Consider the following 17,889-nt stretch of genomic DNA (forward strand, 5'->3'; position numbering starts at 1 on the left):
GGGCTTTCTTCAAAATACAAGCAAACAAAATTCCAAATTTGTTGGGTTTAAGTAGATCAGAAATGTCACAGTAGTTCCTTTTTGATGACAATTTCAACCACCCACCCAGACACCGATTTGCGTTCCTGTGTCTGCTCTCATTCACGTATTTGCCTTACTAGAGGTTAAACGTGGTTAAGCTGCAGTGAGTTTTAAGCATTTCATCTCTCTTTTTCATTAATTCAGGTACAAACTATGACTATGTTAGGGAATTTAAGAGAAGCACGGGCACCTGGCAGCGCACCAAGCCGCTGTTCCCCTCGGACCTGCGCCGGACGGGCTGCGCAGCGCTGCGGATCGCCAACTGCAAACTCTTCCGGCTGCAGCTGCAGCAGGGATTGTTCCGCATCCGCGTACCTTCTCCGTGACCCGAGTGCTGCCAGGGGACGAGACTGGAAGGGTTCTGTGCAGTCCACCATAATCTAGCTCTATTTAAAGGAAAAGCTGAGAAATTACAGCTGAAAATTACACTGTATGCTGTGCTTTGGTATGGTAACTGTTTTTGTTTTAAATGCTTACAAAGCTTGAGTCTCAGTACTTGTTTCGGGAACAAATAACTTAAGTACACATTAAAGAGGAGAGAAGGGGGAAAATAAAAGGGGAGGTCAAGGAAACACCTTCAGTCGTAACCATTTGGAGTTTAAACCTTGCTATTGAAGGAGGATTTTGTGTGTGAAACTGGTGGGAATCGGTTTACTTTGGCAAAGCTTATTGAAAAGCAAAAAAAAAAAAAGAGCTTTCAGGTGCGTTTCCCCTGCGGGGAACTGATACAAATCCATGTGCTATCTGGAACTGGATAGCTGTAATACACAGAAGCTACACGATAACCAACCTCCCTGGTGTGCTGCTGTTGGAGCATGAGGCCACAGGGGGTGTTGGTCGTTGCACCTTTTATTTCTAGTCCTTTCTCAAAAGATAAGGTCTGTGCCTAAAAATGGTGGAGGTGTGTACATACGGTTTTTCATTCATTTGCAATGGTTTCATTCTGACAAATATTTTTAATATATATAAAATGGACTAATCTGAAATGGATACAGCCCGGAAAATGGATACAGTACACCACAAAGAAGTAAACAGTTTTTTCCTACGCTGTCATTCGAGTAGCCTGATGAACTGGTCTGCAGGTGGGTGGTGTGTGCTTTTGGGTGGGCTTTGGTGGCTGTTTTCCTTGAAGTGAAAAGGGAAGACATGTTTGGAACAGTTAGTGATGATTGCTGCTTTTGGTAAGAGCAAAAGGACAAACTAAATAGATTGTGTTCCTTTTTACTTCAGATTGCTTGCAAGCTAAGAATGGTTTTTAAGACTGAGGATTGTAAAAAGGTGTATTTTATGTCTCTTAGAACAAAGGTGAAATATGACAAGGATATATTTATTTTGTAGAAAACATGGGGTTTGGACTAAGAGTTAAGGAAAATTTGTACAGTGACTTTAAACTGGGATCAAAAGTTGGTTTACTAATGATTTCTGTGCTACAGTACAGTCTTGTTTACTGCTGTCTGAAAGCTGGGTTTTATGGTGTGGTTATAGTGAAGAACTTAGTATCTTGCATTTTATTTCTTACAAAGCCTTGTTCACATCAGTAGTGATATTTAATTGACTTTTGTTTGTAGTCAAGATCAGCTGGTAGAACAGTTTTACCTCAATTTTTGATTTCTTTGTTATTGTGATGGATGGGACATAACCTGTATTTATTTAAAAGGAATAAAATGGGAGAGACTGAAAATAGAAATAATACCTCCTGCCCTTCAGAAAAAGAGACTTTGTACAACCAGTATTACAACTACACACAAGACTTTCCACTCTGCAACTCTGTGGACCTCACACAAGCCAAACTCTGCCCTCAGTTGTGTTGCTGTAAACCTTCTTCATCTTTATTGAAATCATCTTACATACGTTGAAAAATCATCCCAAACTAGTTCAAAATATTGGTATTTCACTAAATAGTCCTTGAAGAGCCATTCTGAAATTTACTTACTGTAAACCTTCTTCATCTTTATGGAAATCATCTTATGTTGAAATATCATCCCAATCTAGGTCAAAATATTGGTATTTCACTAAATAGTCCTTGAAGAGCCATTCTGAAATTTACTTCTGCTCAGTCCTTCCATAGCACTGATGTGGGGTTGGAATGACTGATTCCTCAGCAGAGGAGTATGGGAGGGTGGGGAAAAGGGCAGCAGCCAATCCATTGACCTATTTTTATTTTTATAATGCTGAAGTGCTGCAAAACTTGAACTATATACATTGATTTTCTGACCTATATTAGCTGGCATATTAAAAAGTTTATATATTTATGCATTGCAGTAAACTTGGTGTGTGTATATATATATGTCTTTAGATTTTAAATTTATATATAATGCTTTACTACAGAAATGTGAACCACTATTTCCATCCTTGGCTGGCTCGTGAAATAAATCAAGTGCTGTTAGTTTATCTGTTAAATTTCCCTTTTTTGAAAAATCTTACATGGATCAATTTTTTTTTCCTCAGACAAAGTGCCAAGATCCCATATTCAAAAGTGATGAATGTTCCTAAGTATCTGTTTCACTTTGAGCTCAGTTTTCTAAGTGGCTTGGAAAACTTCCGAAAATGTTATTCAGAATATTGCCAGCTGCTATCTCCCGAGTCCCTGTAGCTTCCCAGTACACTGAGGGCATTCAGCATCCAGAAAACGTAAGTGATAAATGCACGTGATAAATCCAAGTAAATACTCTAGCAGTGTTTTGCAGTTCAAGTTACTGAACCAAATGTTTACACTTAGAGTAGGATTAACACTAGGTGTTCTTAGTGTGGTTTTTTTTTTTTTTAAAGAAAACATAAATAAAACAAACAAATCTGCTGGTGATTGGAGTGTGTTGTGAATGCACTCAGTGAGATTTGACCAAGAAGTTTAAGCCTCTGTACCTGAACCAGTCACAAATTGAATTTCTGAGCACATTGTACTCGTGTCATTTTCCATGTGGCTGGGGACCAAGTCTCCAGGGATGCTCTCCAGGGGTTTTGGGCGTGTGCTCAGATTTAGGCACTCCTGAGATCTCAAAACTGGCTTCCTTGGCCTTGCCTAAGGGAATGGGACCATTCCCCATCTGCACTCTTTGTGGGACTGATCCAAGAGCTGTTCTAGCCTCTGTGTGTGCAGGAGGGAAGGGATGTGTCTTCCTGTCTGTCTGTCTGTCTGTCCAGCTCTGAACTGTGAGTGCACCCCTTGGATTGTGCAATAACCAGGTTCCATTTCCCTCTGAATTTGGAGCGAGGCGCTGAAGCCGAGGCTCCCCTTTCTGCAGGGATTGTACCAGTGGTGGTGTAGGAGTGAAGAGGCAGAGCTCACCTCTGACTTCTCTTTCTCTTTTCCAAGGGGTGGTTGACTTCAGAAGGGGAGGGAGGCTGTGACAGTACCAGAGGTGCTGAGAGCAGGGAGGTCACCAGTTTGCTGAGTGTTGAATGTGCAAAGAGCTGTAGATTGAACTGGCTTCACTGGTAAATGCCACCACTCAGCTGTCCCTGCTCTCCTGGCACTGTGTACCCCTGCACATGATGGCTGAGCCCCATGGGAAACAACTCAGGAGTTTTTCTGAGTTGCAGTCCAGGGGTTTTAAGTGGTTTGGCAGTTTAAAACTTGTTTAAGTTGTCCTTGCTAAGCACAATGGCCTTAATTCCTCCCAGGTCATGCGTTGGCACTGACATTCAGCCAGGTCCTCCACAGGTGACTGTTTGAATGTGTGTCCTGGCCAGATGTCCATGCAGGATGAGAACTGGCTGGGCCACCTTGAGCTTGAGGCACTTGGACTGGGCCTCTGCATCTGTTTTCCTTTCCCTGGTGAGGAATTGGACCAACCCCAGCTACTGAAATCAGAAAATCACCAAATACAGGGTAGGAACTGTGGAAGATGGGACGAGCAGTGGCTTTTTTCTCCCCTTTCTCCATCCCTTTCCACAATTCCCCCAAGAAAAGTTTCTTCCTTTTTTTCAAGTGCCACAGATAATTTTGGAAAAATTTTGGAATTGTCAATTTTAGGGGAAAAGTGGGGAAAAAATATATGCTACTGTAAGCACACAGCAGTGTCCTCTGTGCTTGTTTTACACTTGTAGCCTTGTGGCTGCTCTGCACAGCAGACAGAGATTACAGAAGTAGAGGTGTAAAGTGCTTTTGCTCTCATAAAATAAATCCCTTGAGTTTCTGAGGAAGGAACATGCCTGGCCTGGCTCTGTTCCTTACCTGGCCTTGACAGATGCTCATATTCCTAAAGAGTCAGGGTTGAACTTCAGATCCTCTCCCTTGCTGGTTTTATAACTTGAAGAAGAGGCATCCTGAAGAGTCTTCCGTTTTGTTGTACCATAGCAAGGTCTAGTTGTCCTTAAATATTTTGTCAGCTAATCCTTAAATTTTAGTTATTGTGAAGGTGCTGTGTCAGCCCAGCTGCTTCTGGTCAAGTGAATTTCTGTAGCTTTGAGGGTACTTCATCTTTAAATTGAAGGCAAATTAATACAAAATTACACAAAAGGACAGAAGTGATTCTGAAACCAGAAGCTGAAAATCAGCAAACTGATAGCTGTGAGCAAGCTGTGTCCCTGGTGTTTGCACAGCACGTGCCTGGCACACAGCCTGCCTTCAGGAGCAGAGATCTTGATGAAAATAAGGTTTTTATCAGAGCTACTGAACTGCCTGGCTTATGAACTCCCCCTCCAGAACACACCAGGCAGCTCGGTTGCTTTGCAATATTTCTGGTGCCTGCATGACTCAGTAAATGCACAAGTACAGGACTGAGGGGTCTGGGGAGGTTTTCCCCTGTTTTAACTGCAGTTTCTCTGTTTGTTCCATAAATGCTGTGCAGGGGCTCTGCTACCATGCATGTGCCATGCAGAGTGGAGGATGCAATAACAAATCCAAATTGTTACAAGTGCCAAACTTTTGGGTTCTTCTGTGTATAACAATAATTCAACTGTTCTACTAAAATACAGATATGCTTAAAATTCACTGTGTTCCAAAAAAGAGCAGTGGTTCTTTTTTTAAAAATGAATGCTATTGAAAGCAATGTAAATCTGCTTTTTTTTAATACTGTTCTGCAGGTTTGTGTTACTCTTCACAGCTGCCTTGAGTATCACTCCATGTGATGCACAATGGACACTTTGCTCTTTACTTTTACCAGAGCACTGGTGCCATGCAAGTATGTAATAAAAGGCAGCTGACAACAGGCTTTAGTATTTAAAATTATAACTGTTTAGATTAAGTGCAATTTGTTTGCATTTATCGACCTGCAGAATGAAACTGTGCCTCGGGAAATGTGGCTGTGCCCAGGGACACAGGCAGACTGAGCATTGTAACTAAGGTGTGGTTTGGTGCCACTCACAGCAATGCTTTCCAAGGAATTATATTTAATTTAGTGTTAAATGGATCCTTTCTGCCTCTAATTTAGCACTGAGGATTTGGGGGTTGTGTTCTCTTTAGCTCTTTGGAGTACTTAAATGGCTACTTCAGGTGGGTGGGAGGGGTGTTAATTGCATCCGTGTTTGTAGAAGCTGCTATTTCCATCTTCCCAAAGGAGTATTTCCTTTTCCCGTTCAGGACTGAATACAGGCCTGGGTTTCAGTCGTCACTGCTGCAGCCTTTTGACATTTGCCATTTTCTGATGCTCTTCCTTGTTTTTTCTTGGAGCTGTGTTTCCAGGGCACATGGTCTGTGAGAGAAAAGCACAGGGCTTGGGAAGGTGAGCCAGTAAAAGCTAAAGGCAGTGGGGTTTGGGGGACACTGCTCATTTTCTGTGGGGGTCACCTCTGTGTGCTCTCAAGTTTATTAATAAGTTTGGCTCCTGCTCTCCTTCATCCCTGTGGTTTTTTTTCTTTTTTCTTTTTTTTTTTTTTCCCTGGGAAATCCCTTGCTGTAGGAAGGATTGCAGCCAGGATTTAAGGTGACAGCTCTGACCAGTCATGCCCAGTGTGACACTGCTGCTGTGCTCCAGCAATTAATTCTCAAAAAATTTTGATTAATAAGTTACCTAAAAACATAGACTAAAGCCATCCAGCTAGATGAACACCTGGTCAAAAGGATTAAGGGTAACAAAAGAATTAAACTATGAGCTACTACCAATAGATGAGTATATTGAAAAAATTATTGGTGATACAAAATCTGAATAATGTTTTTTAAAATTACTTATTCTAGGTAGCTGCTTTTTAGTTATAAAAGTATTTGCAAGACATAAAGGACTTGTATAGAATAATATTTGGAGGTTATTTGAAACAATCTATTGAAGTGTCTTGAAAAGTGAGCTGGAAGATTTGAGCTTTTCAATGGAAAAAGGTTAAATCTTGATGTCCAGCAGTTCTGCAGGGTTTCTGTGAGCAGAGTGCACCTGCCAGAGCACTTCAGTACACGAAGCTGCTCAATGCCACTGCCTACCTGTGCCCTTGAATTTGCATAATGAAATGAGGCTGTTCTGAGCCCTGGTAAAAGCTGACAGGTCTGATTACAACAATAGAAAGAAGAATCCCCTGTGTGTAATTAGTGTTATTTTATTGATAAAACATGAATTAATTTTTTTTTAATACTGGGGCTTTTTTAATTACCACCTTAGGCACTTATTTAATTTTTTTCAAATTTGACTTTCCTCCATTTCTTTTGAGTGAATGCTGAGACAACCTCAGTTTTTGTCGAGGGCAAGTTTCTTTCATCTGTAGTTCTAAAACCTGTCAGAGCCTGACCGACCTCCTGCCACCGGCTGTGCACTTGTTTCACAAGTGTCATTTCTGTGCATTCTGTTACTGGGCTGCCAATTTCAGAACAGAAAAAACCCCCTGGGGAAAAAATTTGTACCTGATGAATGCAAAAGCCATTTTGGAAAGTTGAAATTTCCATCTGCAATAGGTAGCATGCTACAAAAACCTGGTACTTGGCTGGGCTAGAGGATCTCTCCTGAACAACCTCACATGCAAAAGCTTTGGGTTTTATTAATCTGCTTTATGAATTTACACATGATAGCAGGAAAGCATTATCATCCCTGTCACTTCTTTCTCTGGTTTTAGGCCTTAAAAAGCAAAGCCTGCTTATTTATTAGAGTGAATAAAGCAGTGTACAGGAGTATCTGCTGAGGTGATCAAGGTAAGCATAGCTGCCATTCTGTAAGCTCTTGCTATAGTTTCTTTCTGAGGGGAAGCCAGGGATTGCCCTCTTAAGAAATACTTTCAAACCCTTTCAGAGCTGGTCTTAAACTAGTCCAAAGGACTCCTGCCTCCTTTGGGTTGCTTAGAGAACATGAAGTCTATTCTAGCTTTTGTTTGCTTGGGGAAACACCTGCTAAGTCAATTTTAACCTTTTTCTTTTTTTTTTTTTAAATCCTTGACTTCCAAAACCTGAGTGGTTTGCTTTTTGCAATTGAAACATGTTTGTATTTAAGGGTCTGAGACTGCATTTTGCAATGCATGGTGAGTGTTCTGTCCTATCTTGGTTACATGATGTAAACAGCAAGCTGTGTTCTGGGGGGCTCCTGGAAGCTCCTTTACAGTGCTGAGGGGTGGAGAAGGTTCAGAACAAGATTTTCCTTACACTGCACAAGCCTTGCTGTGAGTCAGATGGGGCAGGAGGCTGGGTTTGGTACAGAACTCATGGAATTGCCACCACTGACTGCCCTCACTGTTTGGACCCCCAAAGCCCATCAGGGGCAGGTCCTGGGTGTTCCATGCACGATCTTTGCTCTGGCCTCAGGTGTTTTCTCTTTTGCTGTTATTAACAGGATTTTGCTTTCACTCTCCCTCTGAACACACACTGTGCCCATGGGCCTGGGAGCACAACTCCTGTGGGTCAGAGGGTGGCCACACCAACTTGCTCCCCGTGGCTTTTGCACATCTCTGCACATCAGTGTGTGTGGGGACAGTGCTTAATACACAATGAAATGACTTTTCATGGAGCTTGTAAAACTGATGCCAGCAGGTCAGAGATCACCTGAACACCTGTAAGCAAAGCTGCAGGTAGATCAGGTGTAGCCCAGTCCCTCGTGTGTGTCACTATGGCTGGAAGCCTGGCACCTTGTCCTGGGGGGAAAGCCCCTATTCCCAGCTACCTCATTTTTTCTTTCTTTGCACTTTGTCAAATATTTTTTATTTTGTTTTGTTTTAAATCACATTTTGTCCTTCAATTTAAAAAAATCTAAAAGCAGACAAGAAGCAGGACAGAATGGTACCATTGCCCAAGGACAGTTTAATTTCATTTTAAATTAATGTTTCTGTACAAAAAGACCAAGGTTGACCTGCAGCTGCTGTAAAAAGTAAATAAAAATTTCTATTACTTGATAGCAACTATTATACTTGGAAATAAGAGTGGCAATTGAAAGGCTGTCCTGATGATATTTAAATAGGAAGAGATCTGTTTAAAAAATAGAAGTCTGTTCTTTTAAGGACAGATCAGATAGTTATCTCTCTGCCTATACTCTGCTCTCACTGTTTTGCCTGTGAACTTGATACATTATCTCAATAGAGAGAATCACTGATTTTTCTGTCATGTCTAATTAGATATTTTTCTGTGGAGTTCCCCATTTAATCACCTGCAGAGGAAAAACTGTTCAAATCAATACCTGCCTTCCATACCTGAACTTATGTCATTGACCATTTCTTTGTGATCTTCAGGTATGTGGGGTTTTGCTTAGATTGAAAAAGTTTTTTAAAAAGTGTCTTTTCTTCTGCTTCTAAAGGTGCTATTTTGACATAGTTTTGAATTCCTTACACTGTGCTTGACTCCTAAAAGTACCAATATAAGCTGGTAGTCAGCTTGTGTTTGTTCTGTGGAGTTTTTCTTTGAGTATTCAATCTGTATTTTGAAAAGCATCCCTTTTCATAAAGATGGCTTCCAAACTGTCAAAGGCCTTAATAATACAAAATATAATGGAAAATGCTACCTTTTTCCTTTCTTTATAAAGGCATAACCAAGAAATGCTTCATAGAAAACATCTTCCTCTAAAATTTTGAGGAGCAGCTCATACTAACTTTGAATTCAATGTAGCAAACATTTTAGTGGCCATGCACAAATAGTAGGGGAGAAACAAGGAGCTATTCATAACTCTGCAGACTGTATACCAATTAGCTGCTAATTCCAGAGCCTTCCATTAACATCATGGTGGCTATTCCATAAATATTAATCTTCCCAGGCTTGGTCCCAGGACGTGGCTGTGTGTCTGGGACATGCTGACCCATGCGGCTGGCAGATCCCTGGGCTGTTTGGCCCGGTGTGGGGTTTGTCTCAGACCCCTCCTGCTCAGCCCTGCAGGGTTTGGGTGCCACAGGTGCTCAGGAGGAAGGAGGAGGGGAGCTCCAAGTGCTGCCATTGCAGTGACATTGGCTTGGGCACCCCGAGGAGAGGCTCTTGTAGACACAAGCCATGGAGGAGAGAGCTGAATTTTAGTCCTGCACAGGAACTTTGTTGTCCTTTTTATGCTGTCTTTATTTTTGTCTGATCCGTATTATCAGGTTGGTTTAGGCATTTGGTTAACACTGCTACAGGAAGGTTTTTCTTTCTCTGAAGGACATAAAGTCCTACTCCTGCCCTGTCTGAGGAAGCAGGAAGGATCAAGCATTGATGTTTGAATTTGTCCCATCTCCACGCAGCAGGTTATTTATTGCCTTCTTGTAGGCTCTGCAGTCCCAGTGCTGTAGCATTTCTCAGCTGTGTTACTCTAAGAGCCCTTTAGCCTTTTGAAAAGAGTCAGAGACTGCCTTGTCCTTCCCCTCCTTCACACGCTGGGTGCTGCCCTCCGACCATCCGAACTCATCCAGGCTGTCACTGCAGAGGAGCCACCGGTTGGTGGCCTCACAGGAGTGTCTGTGTTACCTGCACAGCTGAAAAACAGCTGATAAATGAGGGGCCTTGGAGAAGCTCTACTGAGCTTGCAAATTCCTAATCCTCTCATTCTAGGGAAGGCTGAGGAGCAGAATCATTCCTTGCCTTGCAGCTGCTCTCTGCTGCACAGGTAAGGATGAGTCCACACTGTCCCTTACATAAGGGTCAGTATAAAGATCTATGGGCTGTTCTAGGACATCCACTATTTTGCATTTGTTGTATTTACATCTGAAACTTCTGGAGCTATGGAACTGTGGGTCCTGGAACTATGTCTGTAGTGTACAACCACGGGTACTGGTCTAAAGAGCTGGGGAGGTTCTGGCCACCTGTTTTTCCACTGCACTTTTTTCTTTTTTTGAGAAACCAGAGATGTGAAACTGCATCCCAGTTAGTATGCCCACTACTTCATAATCCAGAGTGGGGTCCTGGTAAGCTGGAATTGTTTTACTTTTACCTTCAGAAGGAAAAACTAAAATTTCTTCACATTAGATGCTGTATCTTCAGAGTTTTCCCTCAGTAAACCATATTTATTGAGTCCCATGAATCTTGTGGGATTGGGTTAAAGAATATGAATATGTATTATAAGAATGATAACTAGTGTACTTAGTCTGACTTTGTACAGTACAAATAGCCTCTTATATCTTAAGAGAATGAAACAACTATTGAATAATCCAATTGTGATATCTGTATTCCATTAACCAAGTAATAGGAGGGTGTTGGAATGTGATGTCACATTGCTGCCCCTCTCCTAAAGGTTCAGTGTTCTGTCAAATCTAAGATCTTGATAATTACCAGGATATTGTCAGAATATATTGCTGCCTTTTCTACAAAAGGCACATTGGTATGGTGAGGTAAAAGCACTCACCTGTTCTTTACCATCTGTGGTGTGCAGCTGGACAGCAAGGGTTATCCCCATCATCCAGCTGTCAAGCTGACTCCTGTATTACAGATGTGGTTACTGTTACAGGCTCTTTATGTATGTACGTGTTCTGTGGGTCCTTCTGTGCTTTCTGTGGGAATGGAGTTTTAGCTTTTATGTGTCCACCCCAAAATCTTTAGAAATTAATTGATTAATCACTTGAGGACAGGGTTTGGAGTGCTCTGATTGGAGTATGTTGATTTACTTCTGTTTAAAACAGGGAAAAATAAGACATAAATGCTCTTTGACCTCAATCAAACTATGCAATACAGCACACCAGAGAGCTGATTTCCTTGTGATACAGAAGTGCAGCTCCTGTGTCCTTCCAAACCCAGTCCTTGGTCCAAGGTTAGGAGAGCTTGTACTCAATGGCTGCCCAAGAATCTCATAGCCAGATCAACTCTAGTTCACTGCTTTTGCTCCTGCCCTCTGGCCTGGCCCAGCAGTTTAGCTGGGTCAGGTTGTTGGGTGTTTTGGCTTGGAATGATGCAGCCAGATCAACTCTAGCTCACTGCTTTTGCTCCTGCCCCTTGCCTGGCCCAGCAGTTTAGCTGGGTCAGGTTGTTGGGTGTTTTGGCTTGGAATGATGTGGTCTCCATGTGTGTCCCTCCTGTTGTCCCATGGTGTTGTCAGCTGGAGCTTGTCCTGTAACCCCACCAGTGTGGCTTTACCCTCTGGGGCCACTTCACCACGTTTGCACTTCCCTGCCCTCCAGCATGTCAGGTGTTTGGGGTTTGCTGTGCCCCCTGGGTTGGTGTTGTCTTGCTTTCCCTGTGTCAGTCAGTCGTGGATCTGGTGCTTACAGTAAAGAATCCCTGTGACGTCTCCAGTCAGTCCAAGTACGTTTTCATTTCTGCTGCTTCGGTGTGAGTTTGATTTTTTTGCTTCTGTGGCAATTCAGCGATAAATGCCCTTGTGGTCAGGACTGCTGGTAAAGGTTCTTTGTTCTCCCATTGCTTCATTTTTCCAATTAAATTTGTTCCTTGTGTTCCTCTTCTTCCCCCTGTTACAAAACGGGTACAGTTTTTCCTGGTTCTGCCTCCTGTGAGGAGCTCTCCTCTCCCAGGTGATCCTGAATTCTTCATTCACTTAACCCACCCTGGACCTCATACACTTTCTGCCTCCTAACTCCCTTTACTATTTTGTCTCTCTTTAATTCAGATTGACCTCCATTTCCTTCTCTGTTTCCAAGCAGGGATTTTGGTGCATAGCCTGGGAGACAAGCAGGAAAGCTCCTTCTGTGTACATCCATTCCCTCCCCAGCACACGCAGTGTAAGGGGCTCAGCCTGTTCCATTCCTTCCCCCAGGTTTTTCCTAGTGCTAAGCAGACCACAGGCTGAAGCCATTTCTTATTTCTTTTGGTAACTGAAAATATTAGGAGATTTTCTTCTTCAGAAAGAGCCACTGCAAATAAGTAGCTGGCATGAAAGAGGGTTGTTATGCTTCCATATTCAGTATTTTTAATTGAGGAGCAAATAATTTATTTTGGGGGAAAATGTAAATTTTTTTGTATTTGTACGTCAAAGTGGCCTTTATAGGAAAAGCACATAAAATATTTAGATTAAAATTGCTTAGTTGTGTAATTTCAGTGGGGATTTTTGTATTGACAGGGTTTCTATGCATTTTTCAAAATATACTTGCTGTTTTGTGTTAGAATTATTGGAAATCTTTTAAAAAACATGTATTACCACATTTTCCATGGTTGATCCCTTTACTATCATTCCTTTTGAATACTAAAAAAGATTTTAATTAACCCTGTAAATTATTTTTCCCCACAAATATTTGCATTAAGTCAATATGAGTTATAGCATGGGTATGTAGCTTTAAGGGAATGTGCCTAGTAGTGCAGCTTAATTCTGGAGAGATGTGTTTGCAGAAGGGTGGTACAGCAGCGTTTCTATTGCACTTAAAACACTAAATTAGGAAACTAAGTTTTTGCTGTACCTCACTAGGGTTTTATTAAACCATGTCCATGTATTGTTTACACTTGAGCATTATTTAACTATGTACTATTTGTGCAGTTTGCAGTTCTCTGTTCTGTCAGGATTATGTGAACTTTAACAGGTAGGAAAAGTTTTGGAGTGTGTGGTGTCCTCATGGGTTTGAGGTGAGTTTGGGGAGGGAGGAGAGAGGAAAGTTAGATCCATTCGTGTATTTTTCCATTTAATTATGTACACATTTTCACATTAGATGAGACTGAATAACTGAAGTTACAACTGAACTGTGAGTAAAATCAGTGGTTTGGGGGTGGGGGAAATGAAGGGCTTGCAGAACTTCAGGCAAAAACCCTTTAGTTGCACTGTGGTACAACTGCCCTGACTGCCTGTGCAAAGCATAGCCCGAGGGGACACATCAGACCCATCCATTTTCTGGTTTTACTTTCTCTTCTCCAGGCGTTGCTGCAAGGTTTGCTAAGTAGGACCTTCCCAGGAATGTCTATCAGCTGAGACTTGGGTTTTTTCATTTTATGTTTGTAGTTTTAATTTTTGTTCTTGTTTCTGTTTTGTAGGAGATCCCACATGTTCACAGGTTAGTGTCAGTGCAGGCTTTCAGGTGTAGCACCAAATGAGCGTTTCATGCAACCATGCATTCTGTAATTAAAATGTGCAATTCTAATGGCACTTTGACCCATTGCCGAAACACTGGGTTTTGCAATTGAACAAACTCAAAAATTGAAAACACTCTGTGTCTTCATTAGATGTCTTGAAGGTGAAGCAAAAGGCAGTTACTCCAGTTGTACCCATGATAATTTGGTTTTTTGTTTTTTTTTTTTTTTTTTATAGTTGTATGGTCTGTTTTTACAAAAACACTCATTTCTTGGTTCACTTTAGTTGCCATAAATTGCCCAGTGCAGAGTCTGGTCCACATCCATTCTTTTATTTTCATGGAGTAGTTGCACAAAAACTGGTAACAGCAAAGTAGGAAAGCTCTTTGGTTACTCACCAGTAGCTTCCCTTGCAGAATTGCTTTGTGGCTCACACATGGTATGAAAAGGGACACGGGAATTTTCCTGGATTCAGTAGCACTCGCTTTGTTTACGTGTTCAGTAGAACATGGGGTGACTAAAGGGAGGCTCCCTTTTTAAAGTATTTGACTTGTGCTTTGAGGACTTAGTTGCCACTGTGCAAATTGTGCTGTAATATTGTACCAAGGATCAGTGAAAGTGTTTTATCTTTTTTAATGTCGTTTGTATTTGACCGGGTTTTATAAATGTAAGAAAACAGAGTGTTGTATTTTGATCTGAAATTTGCGTATGGTAAAAGTAACTTTGCTTTATGTATTGGAGGTTTGTTCAGAACTTGAATCATTTTATAGAAGGGTACAGACCAAAATTAATTGTCTTAAAGGTGTTTAATAAATTAACCAAATAAAACATTGATTGTTTGAAAACTTGTTAACTGCACCTTCTGCTTTTTTTTTAATTTTAAAAGGAAGAATGTAGTTTTCTCTCAAGGTCTTACAAAAAGTGAAAAAAAAAAAAAAAGAAGTAGATTTTATAAATATCATCTCCCATGAGTTATCTGTTTTATTATTAAACATTCCAACATGCCAGAAGTTTAATCAAAGGGGAAAACCCAAAGGAAATAAATGGAGGAGGAAAGGCAGTGAGGAAATGAGGGGAGGCGGGATCAGTCCCTCCCTGGCTCTGCCCAGGCAGTAAATGCTTGTTGCTGGGCCGTGGATGTTGTCAATGGCCACCCCAGGAAAAATGGGAGTGGGAAGGAGCTTCTGCTCACCTGGAAAAGCTCTCATGGTTGTTTCAAGGTGTCCATTCTCCCCAGCAGTCACCTTCACTCGTCCCCTTCACAAATACATGCTCTTCCATGTGACCTTTCAAAGAGGAGGAGAAAAATATGTGAAGCACAACTGCTCCCAAGGGCAGGTACAAACAGCTCCTTCCAGGGCTGCTGATATTCCGACCCTTGGCTGTGTCACAGCGTGCAGACGCAACCCCTGCAAGTTCAGAGACCTGCACATTTTTAAGATGCCAAGCAGCTGCAGCTCCAATTGAGCAATATTCCACCTCTGTGCTGTGCTGCTGCCTGCACTGGGGTACCGGCCCTTGCCTCTGCTGGGGCTGCCTCCCCTGGGTTTGATCTTCAGGAAAATACCCAGAGCTCTTTTACCTTTTCCTAAACAAAAGGACTGAGGCAAGGCCAAATGTGAGGTAGGAGTCAAGGAAAAGCTGAGATTTGGGGCAGCTGGGGCAAGGGGAGTGAAGGAGGAAGGCAGTAGCACGGCTTCAAAGCAGAGTGCAGAAACCAGGTGCTGTACATGCATGTTCTAAAAGAGATGGTGGGAACTAGGACAGAAAAATTAATATTTGTTCCATAAATCCCTTTCCTTACTTAGTTCCACAGCCATACCAAGGTCCGGGACTGCCAGCCAGGTTGTTGCAGGGAGCATGAGGCCTCCAGTGTAAACACAGACTGATGATAGGGAATCTCATGTTGATTTACCCTTGTTGCTGGTGTTCCTATGGTTATGGCTGTGTAGATGGGCTCTGCCATATCTCCCCTGTCTTACTGAGTCTTGGAAACAAAGACAGGAGGGTGAACTTGGATTTATCTTTATTCCACAGCCTGGAATCGTAAGAAAAGGAAGAGGGCTGCAGCCTGGTTTCCTTTACCTCTTATGCACAGTGATACAACTTTTGAAGTTCCCATTTCTGCCTCTTTTTAACCCCTCAAATTTTTTTTTCCTTAAGTCTCACAGGAGAAATCCAGAACTGGTTCTTCAAACAGGATTTTCAGCTGAAGCTCTTGATGCCTGGGAGCAAGGCCTCTCAGTGCCTCCTTAACTGCAAGATACTTGCCAAGAAGGCAAAGCATTAAGTTTACACTGGACTTGTGACTCTGGTGATTTCTGTTTCACAGGGAGTCACAGTTGTTCACCAGCTTCTACCCTCACCCTGAGAGAGGAGTGTCCCATCAGCTTTCTCCTGGCAGGAATATGCTTAGGAGAGGCATGCAGCTGGCAAAGGATCCCTGCAGGCTGGAGCTGCTGTAGAGGCATCTGGGTGTGTGAGCAGCCCCAGCTTTGCTGAGCCAGGCTCTTCCCAGGGCTGGTGCCTCCTTGGTAAGAGGTGGCATCTGTGTCCTTTGCATAACCCACATTTTGGAGCCACCTTAGAACAGGCTGAGTTTTTCAGGTGAAGAACAGGTTTCTGGCCTTCAGAATCTCAAATCAGCCAGACCCTGCTGTTCACCGAGTTCCATTTTACTGAGTTGTCCCTTTGCACAAAGACCACTGGAAACAGTAAAATTAACAGAAGAATTAATTGCTGCCCAGAATTCAATACAACCTGTAACTCTTTGTCTGGAAGCAGCTGTAAAGTCAAAGAATGAATGTGGAGTCCATGGGGTCTTGGTACAAGTCATTTGAGCTGAATGTTTTTGGCACTCCACATTTCTCTGCTCCAGGTGAAGCCAATGGCAGCAGGATCAGAGCTGTTACTTTTGCTTTTTCCTGAGCGCGTTTGGGCGCGCACATGCCAAGCTCTGTCACGTGTGGCCTCTAAGGAATCATGAACCCCAACACTGTGGGCTGGGCTGAAGGAGTTGGCTAATGGAGAATTTACGGTAAGAGCAAAATGTATTTTTAACCACCAGGATATGCTTATCGTCAGGAAAGGGCAAGCAGCACTCCTATCTCTCCAGGGAAGGGGAAGTGTTGAGCGTGACTTTATTTTTTTCCAACTCCTTTTCAAACTCTGAAAGGTTTTTTTTTCTTGCTGAGACATGTCGTTGGATTAAATCAGGGAGTTACACAGACATCAATCCTGGGTCACAGGTGAAAAATATTAAATGCCAGGCATGCAGTGTTTTTCCATTGCATGTGATGTACATTCAGGAAAGACCTTTGGAAAGAGTGCTTTGAAATGAGTCCGTTTTGCGTTTTAAAATACACCAAGAGCCCGTCCAGAAGCTTTTAATTTTTCAGGACAGCTTTGATGTTCTCTGTGTTGAAGAGAAAAGCAGATTCCCCTCCTCGTACCCCACCCTGTGCCTCTGGAGCAAGCAGCACATCAGGTGCCTGCGATCGTGGGCTGCTTTTTGGCTTGGGGCGCTTTGCTCAGAAGGGGCTGGACGCGTCCCCTCGTTGTCACCGTGCCTGCTCGGACTCTGCCACCCCAGGAGAGCACCCAGGGACGCCTCCCGAAGCGAGTCCAGGGTTCACCTTACCAGCAGCAGCAGGGCCCTGACATTTCCCATGTCCCATTTTCCACAGCCGGCGCTGCTCTCCCTTTCCATAATCCCGGCACCAGGAAAGCCTCGGAACGAGACACCGCGATTTGTTTGCAGGACACAGCAACGATGCCTTTCAGGCCACCTAGGCAGGAGGGGCTTGGCTGATCCCGTAAATACCTGCTTGCCTCTTTTAGTCAGCGGTTGGAGTCACAAAGGAAAGAGACGCTTTGAAATGCTAAAAGCTGCCTGACCAAAGAGACGGGCTGAGGGTGTTCCCACCCTGCCTCGTTCCATTCCCATGCGCTGCCCACCCCCTCCAAACCAGTCTCGCCTGTCCTCCCGCTGTGTCCTCATCAGCTGCCGGGCCTCCCTCTCCCCCTTCTCCTGGCTCTCCCCTGTCCCTCCTCGGGGAAGGTGTTAGGAGTCCGTAGAGCTCCGATTTAAAAGCCCAGGCACAGAAACAATGGCGCAGAGCGAGGCGGCCGGGCTGTGGCTCAGCGAGGCCCACGGGGCCCTCCTTCCACCTCGCCTCGGCTTTTCCTTCAGCGCTGGTGACCCGGCAGCATGGCGAGGCGAGGCTGCGCTGTGCTGCTGCTCCCCGAGCACGGGCTGGGAGGGTTTGTCCCGCATTTCTGCCCTTGCCGTGGCTGTGTGCAAGGGTGAATCACGGCAGCCGGGGCAGAGGGAGCCGCTCCCCCGGGACTGCGCCCTCAGAGCCCGGGGAGGGGCCGATCTCTCGCCATCAGCGGCCCCTGGCGCTGAGGGCAGCGCTCTCCTCTGCGAAGGGCTTGGGCTTCAGGAGGGGTGATTCTTTGCCTCTTCCTATCTGTGCTTCAGCAGGTTTCGCTGATTTGCAATTAAATCTCCTTTCATGTTGGTTTTAATTGCCTTCTCAGTTCCCCATACTACAGAGTAATGC

At 43.5% G+C, this 17,889-nt stretch overlaps 1 protein-coding gene across 4 annotated transcripts in view; it reads left to right on the top strand.

The window, feature by feature from the left end:
• Positions 1-7,336, top strand: part of GAN (gigaxonin) — a 33,499-nt gene extending 26,163 nt beyond the window's left edge. For 2 of the 4 annotated variants that reach the window (XM_041400821.1, XM_041400822.1), the window contains exon 11: positions 226-2,010. In XM_041400821.1, coding sequence (XP_041256755.1) covers positions 226-407 — 182 coding nt within the window. In that variant the 3' untranslated portion in view covers positions 408-2,010. Of the gene's footprint in view, positions 1-225; positions 2,011-2,529 lie in introns of those variants that run through there. The other 2 variants (XR_005952389.1, XR_005952388.1) reach the window with 2 other exon arrangements.
• Positions 7,337-17,889: the final 10,553 nt, after the last annotated feature.

This window comes from Onychostruthus taczanowskii, unplaced genomic scaffold, assembly GCF_017590055.1.
Source record: "Onychostruthus taczanowskii isolate IOZ18803 unplaced genomic scaffold, ASM1759005v1 scaffold18, whole genome shotgun sequence".
NCBI lineage: Eukaryota > Metazoa > Chordata > Aves > Passeriformes > Passeridae > Onychostruthus > Onychostruthus taczanowskii.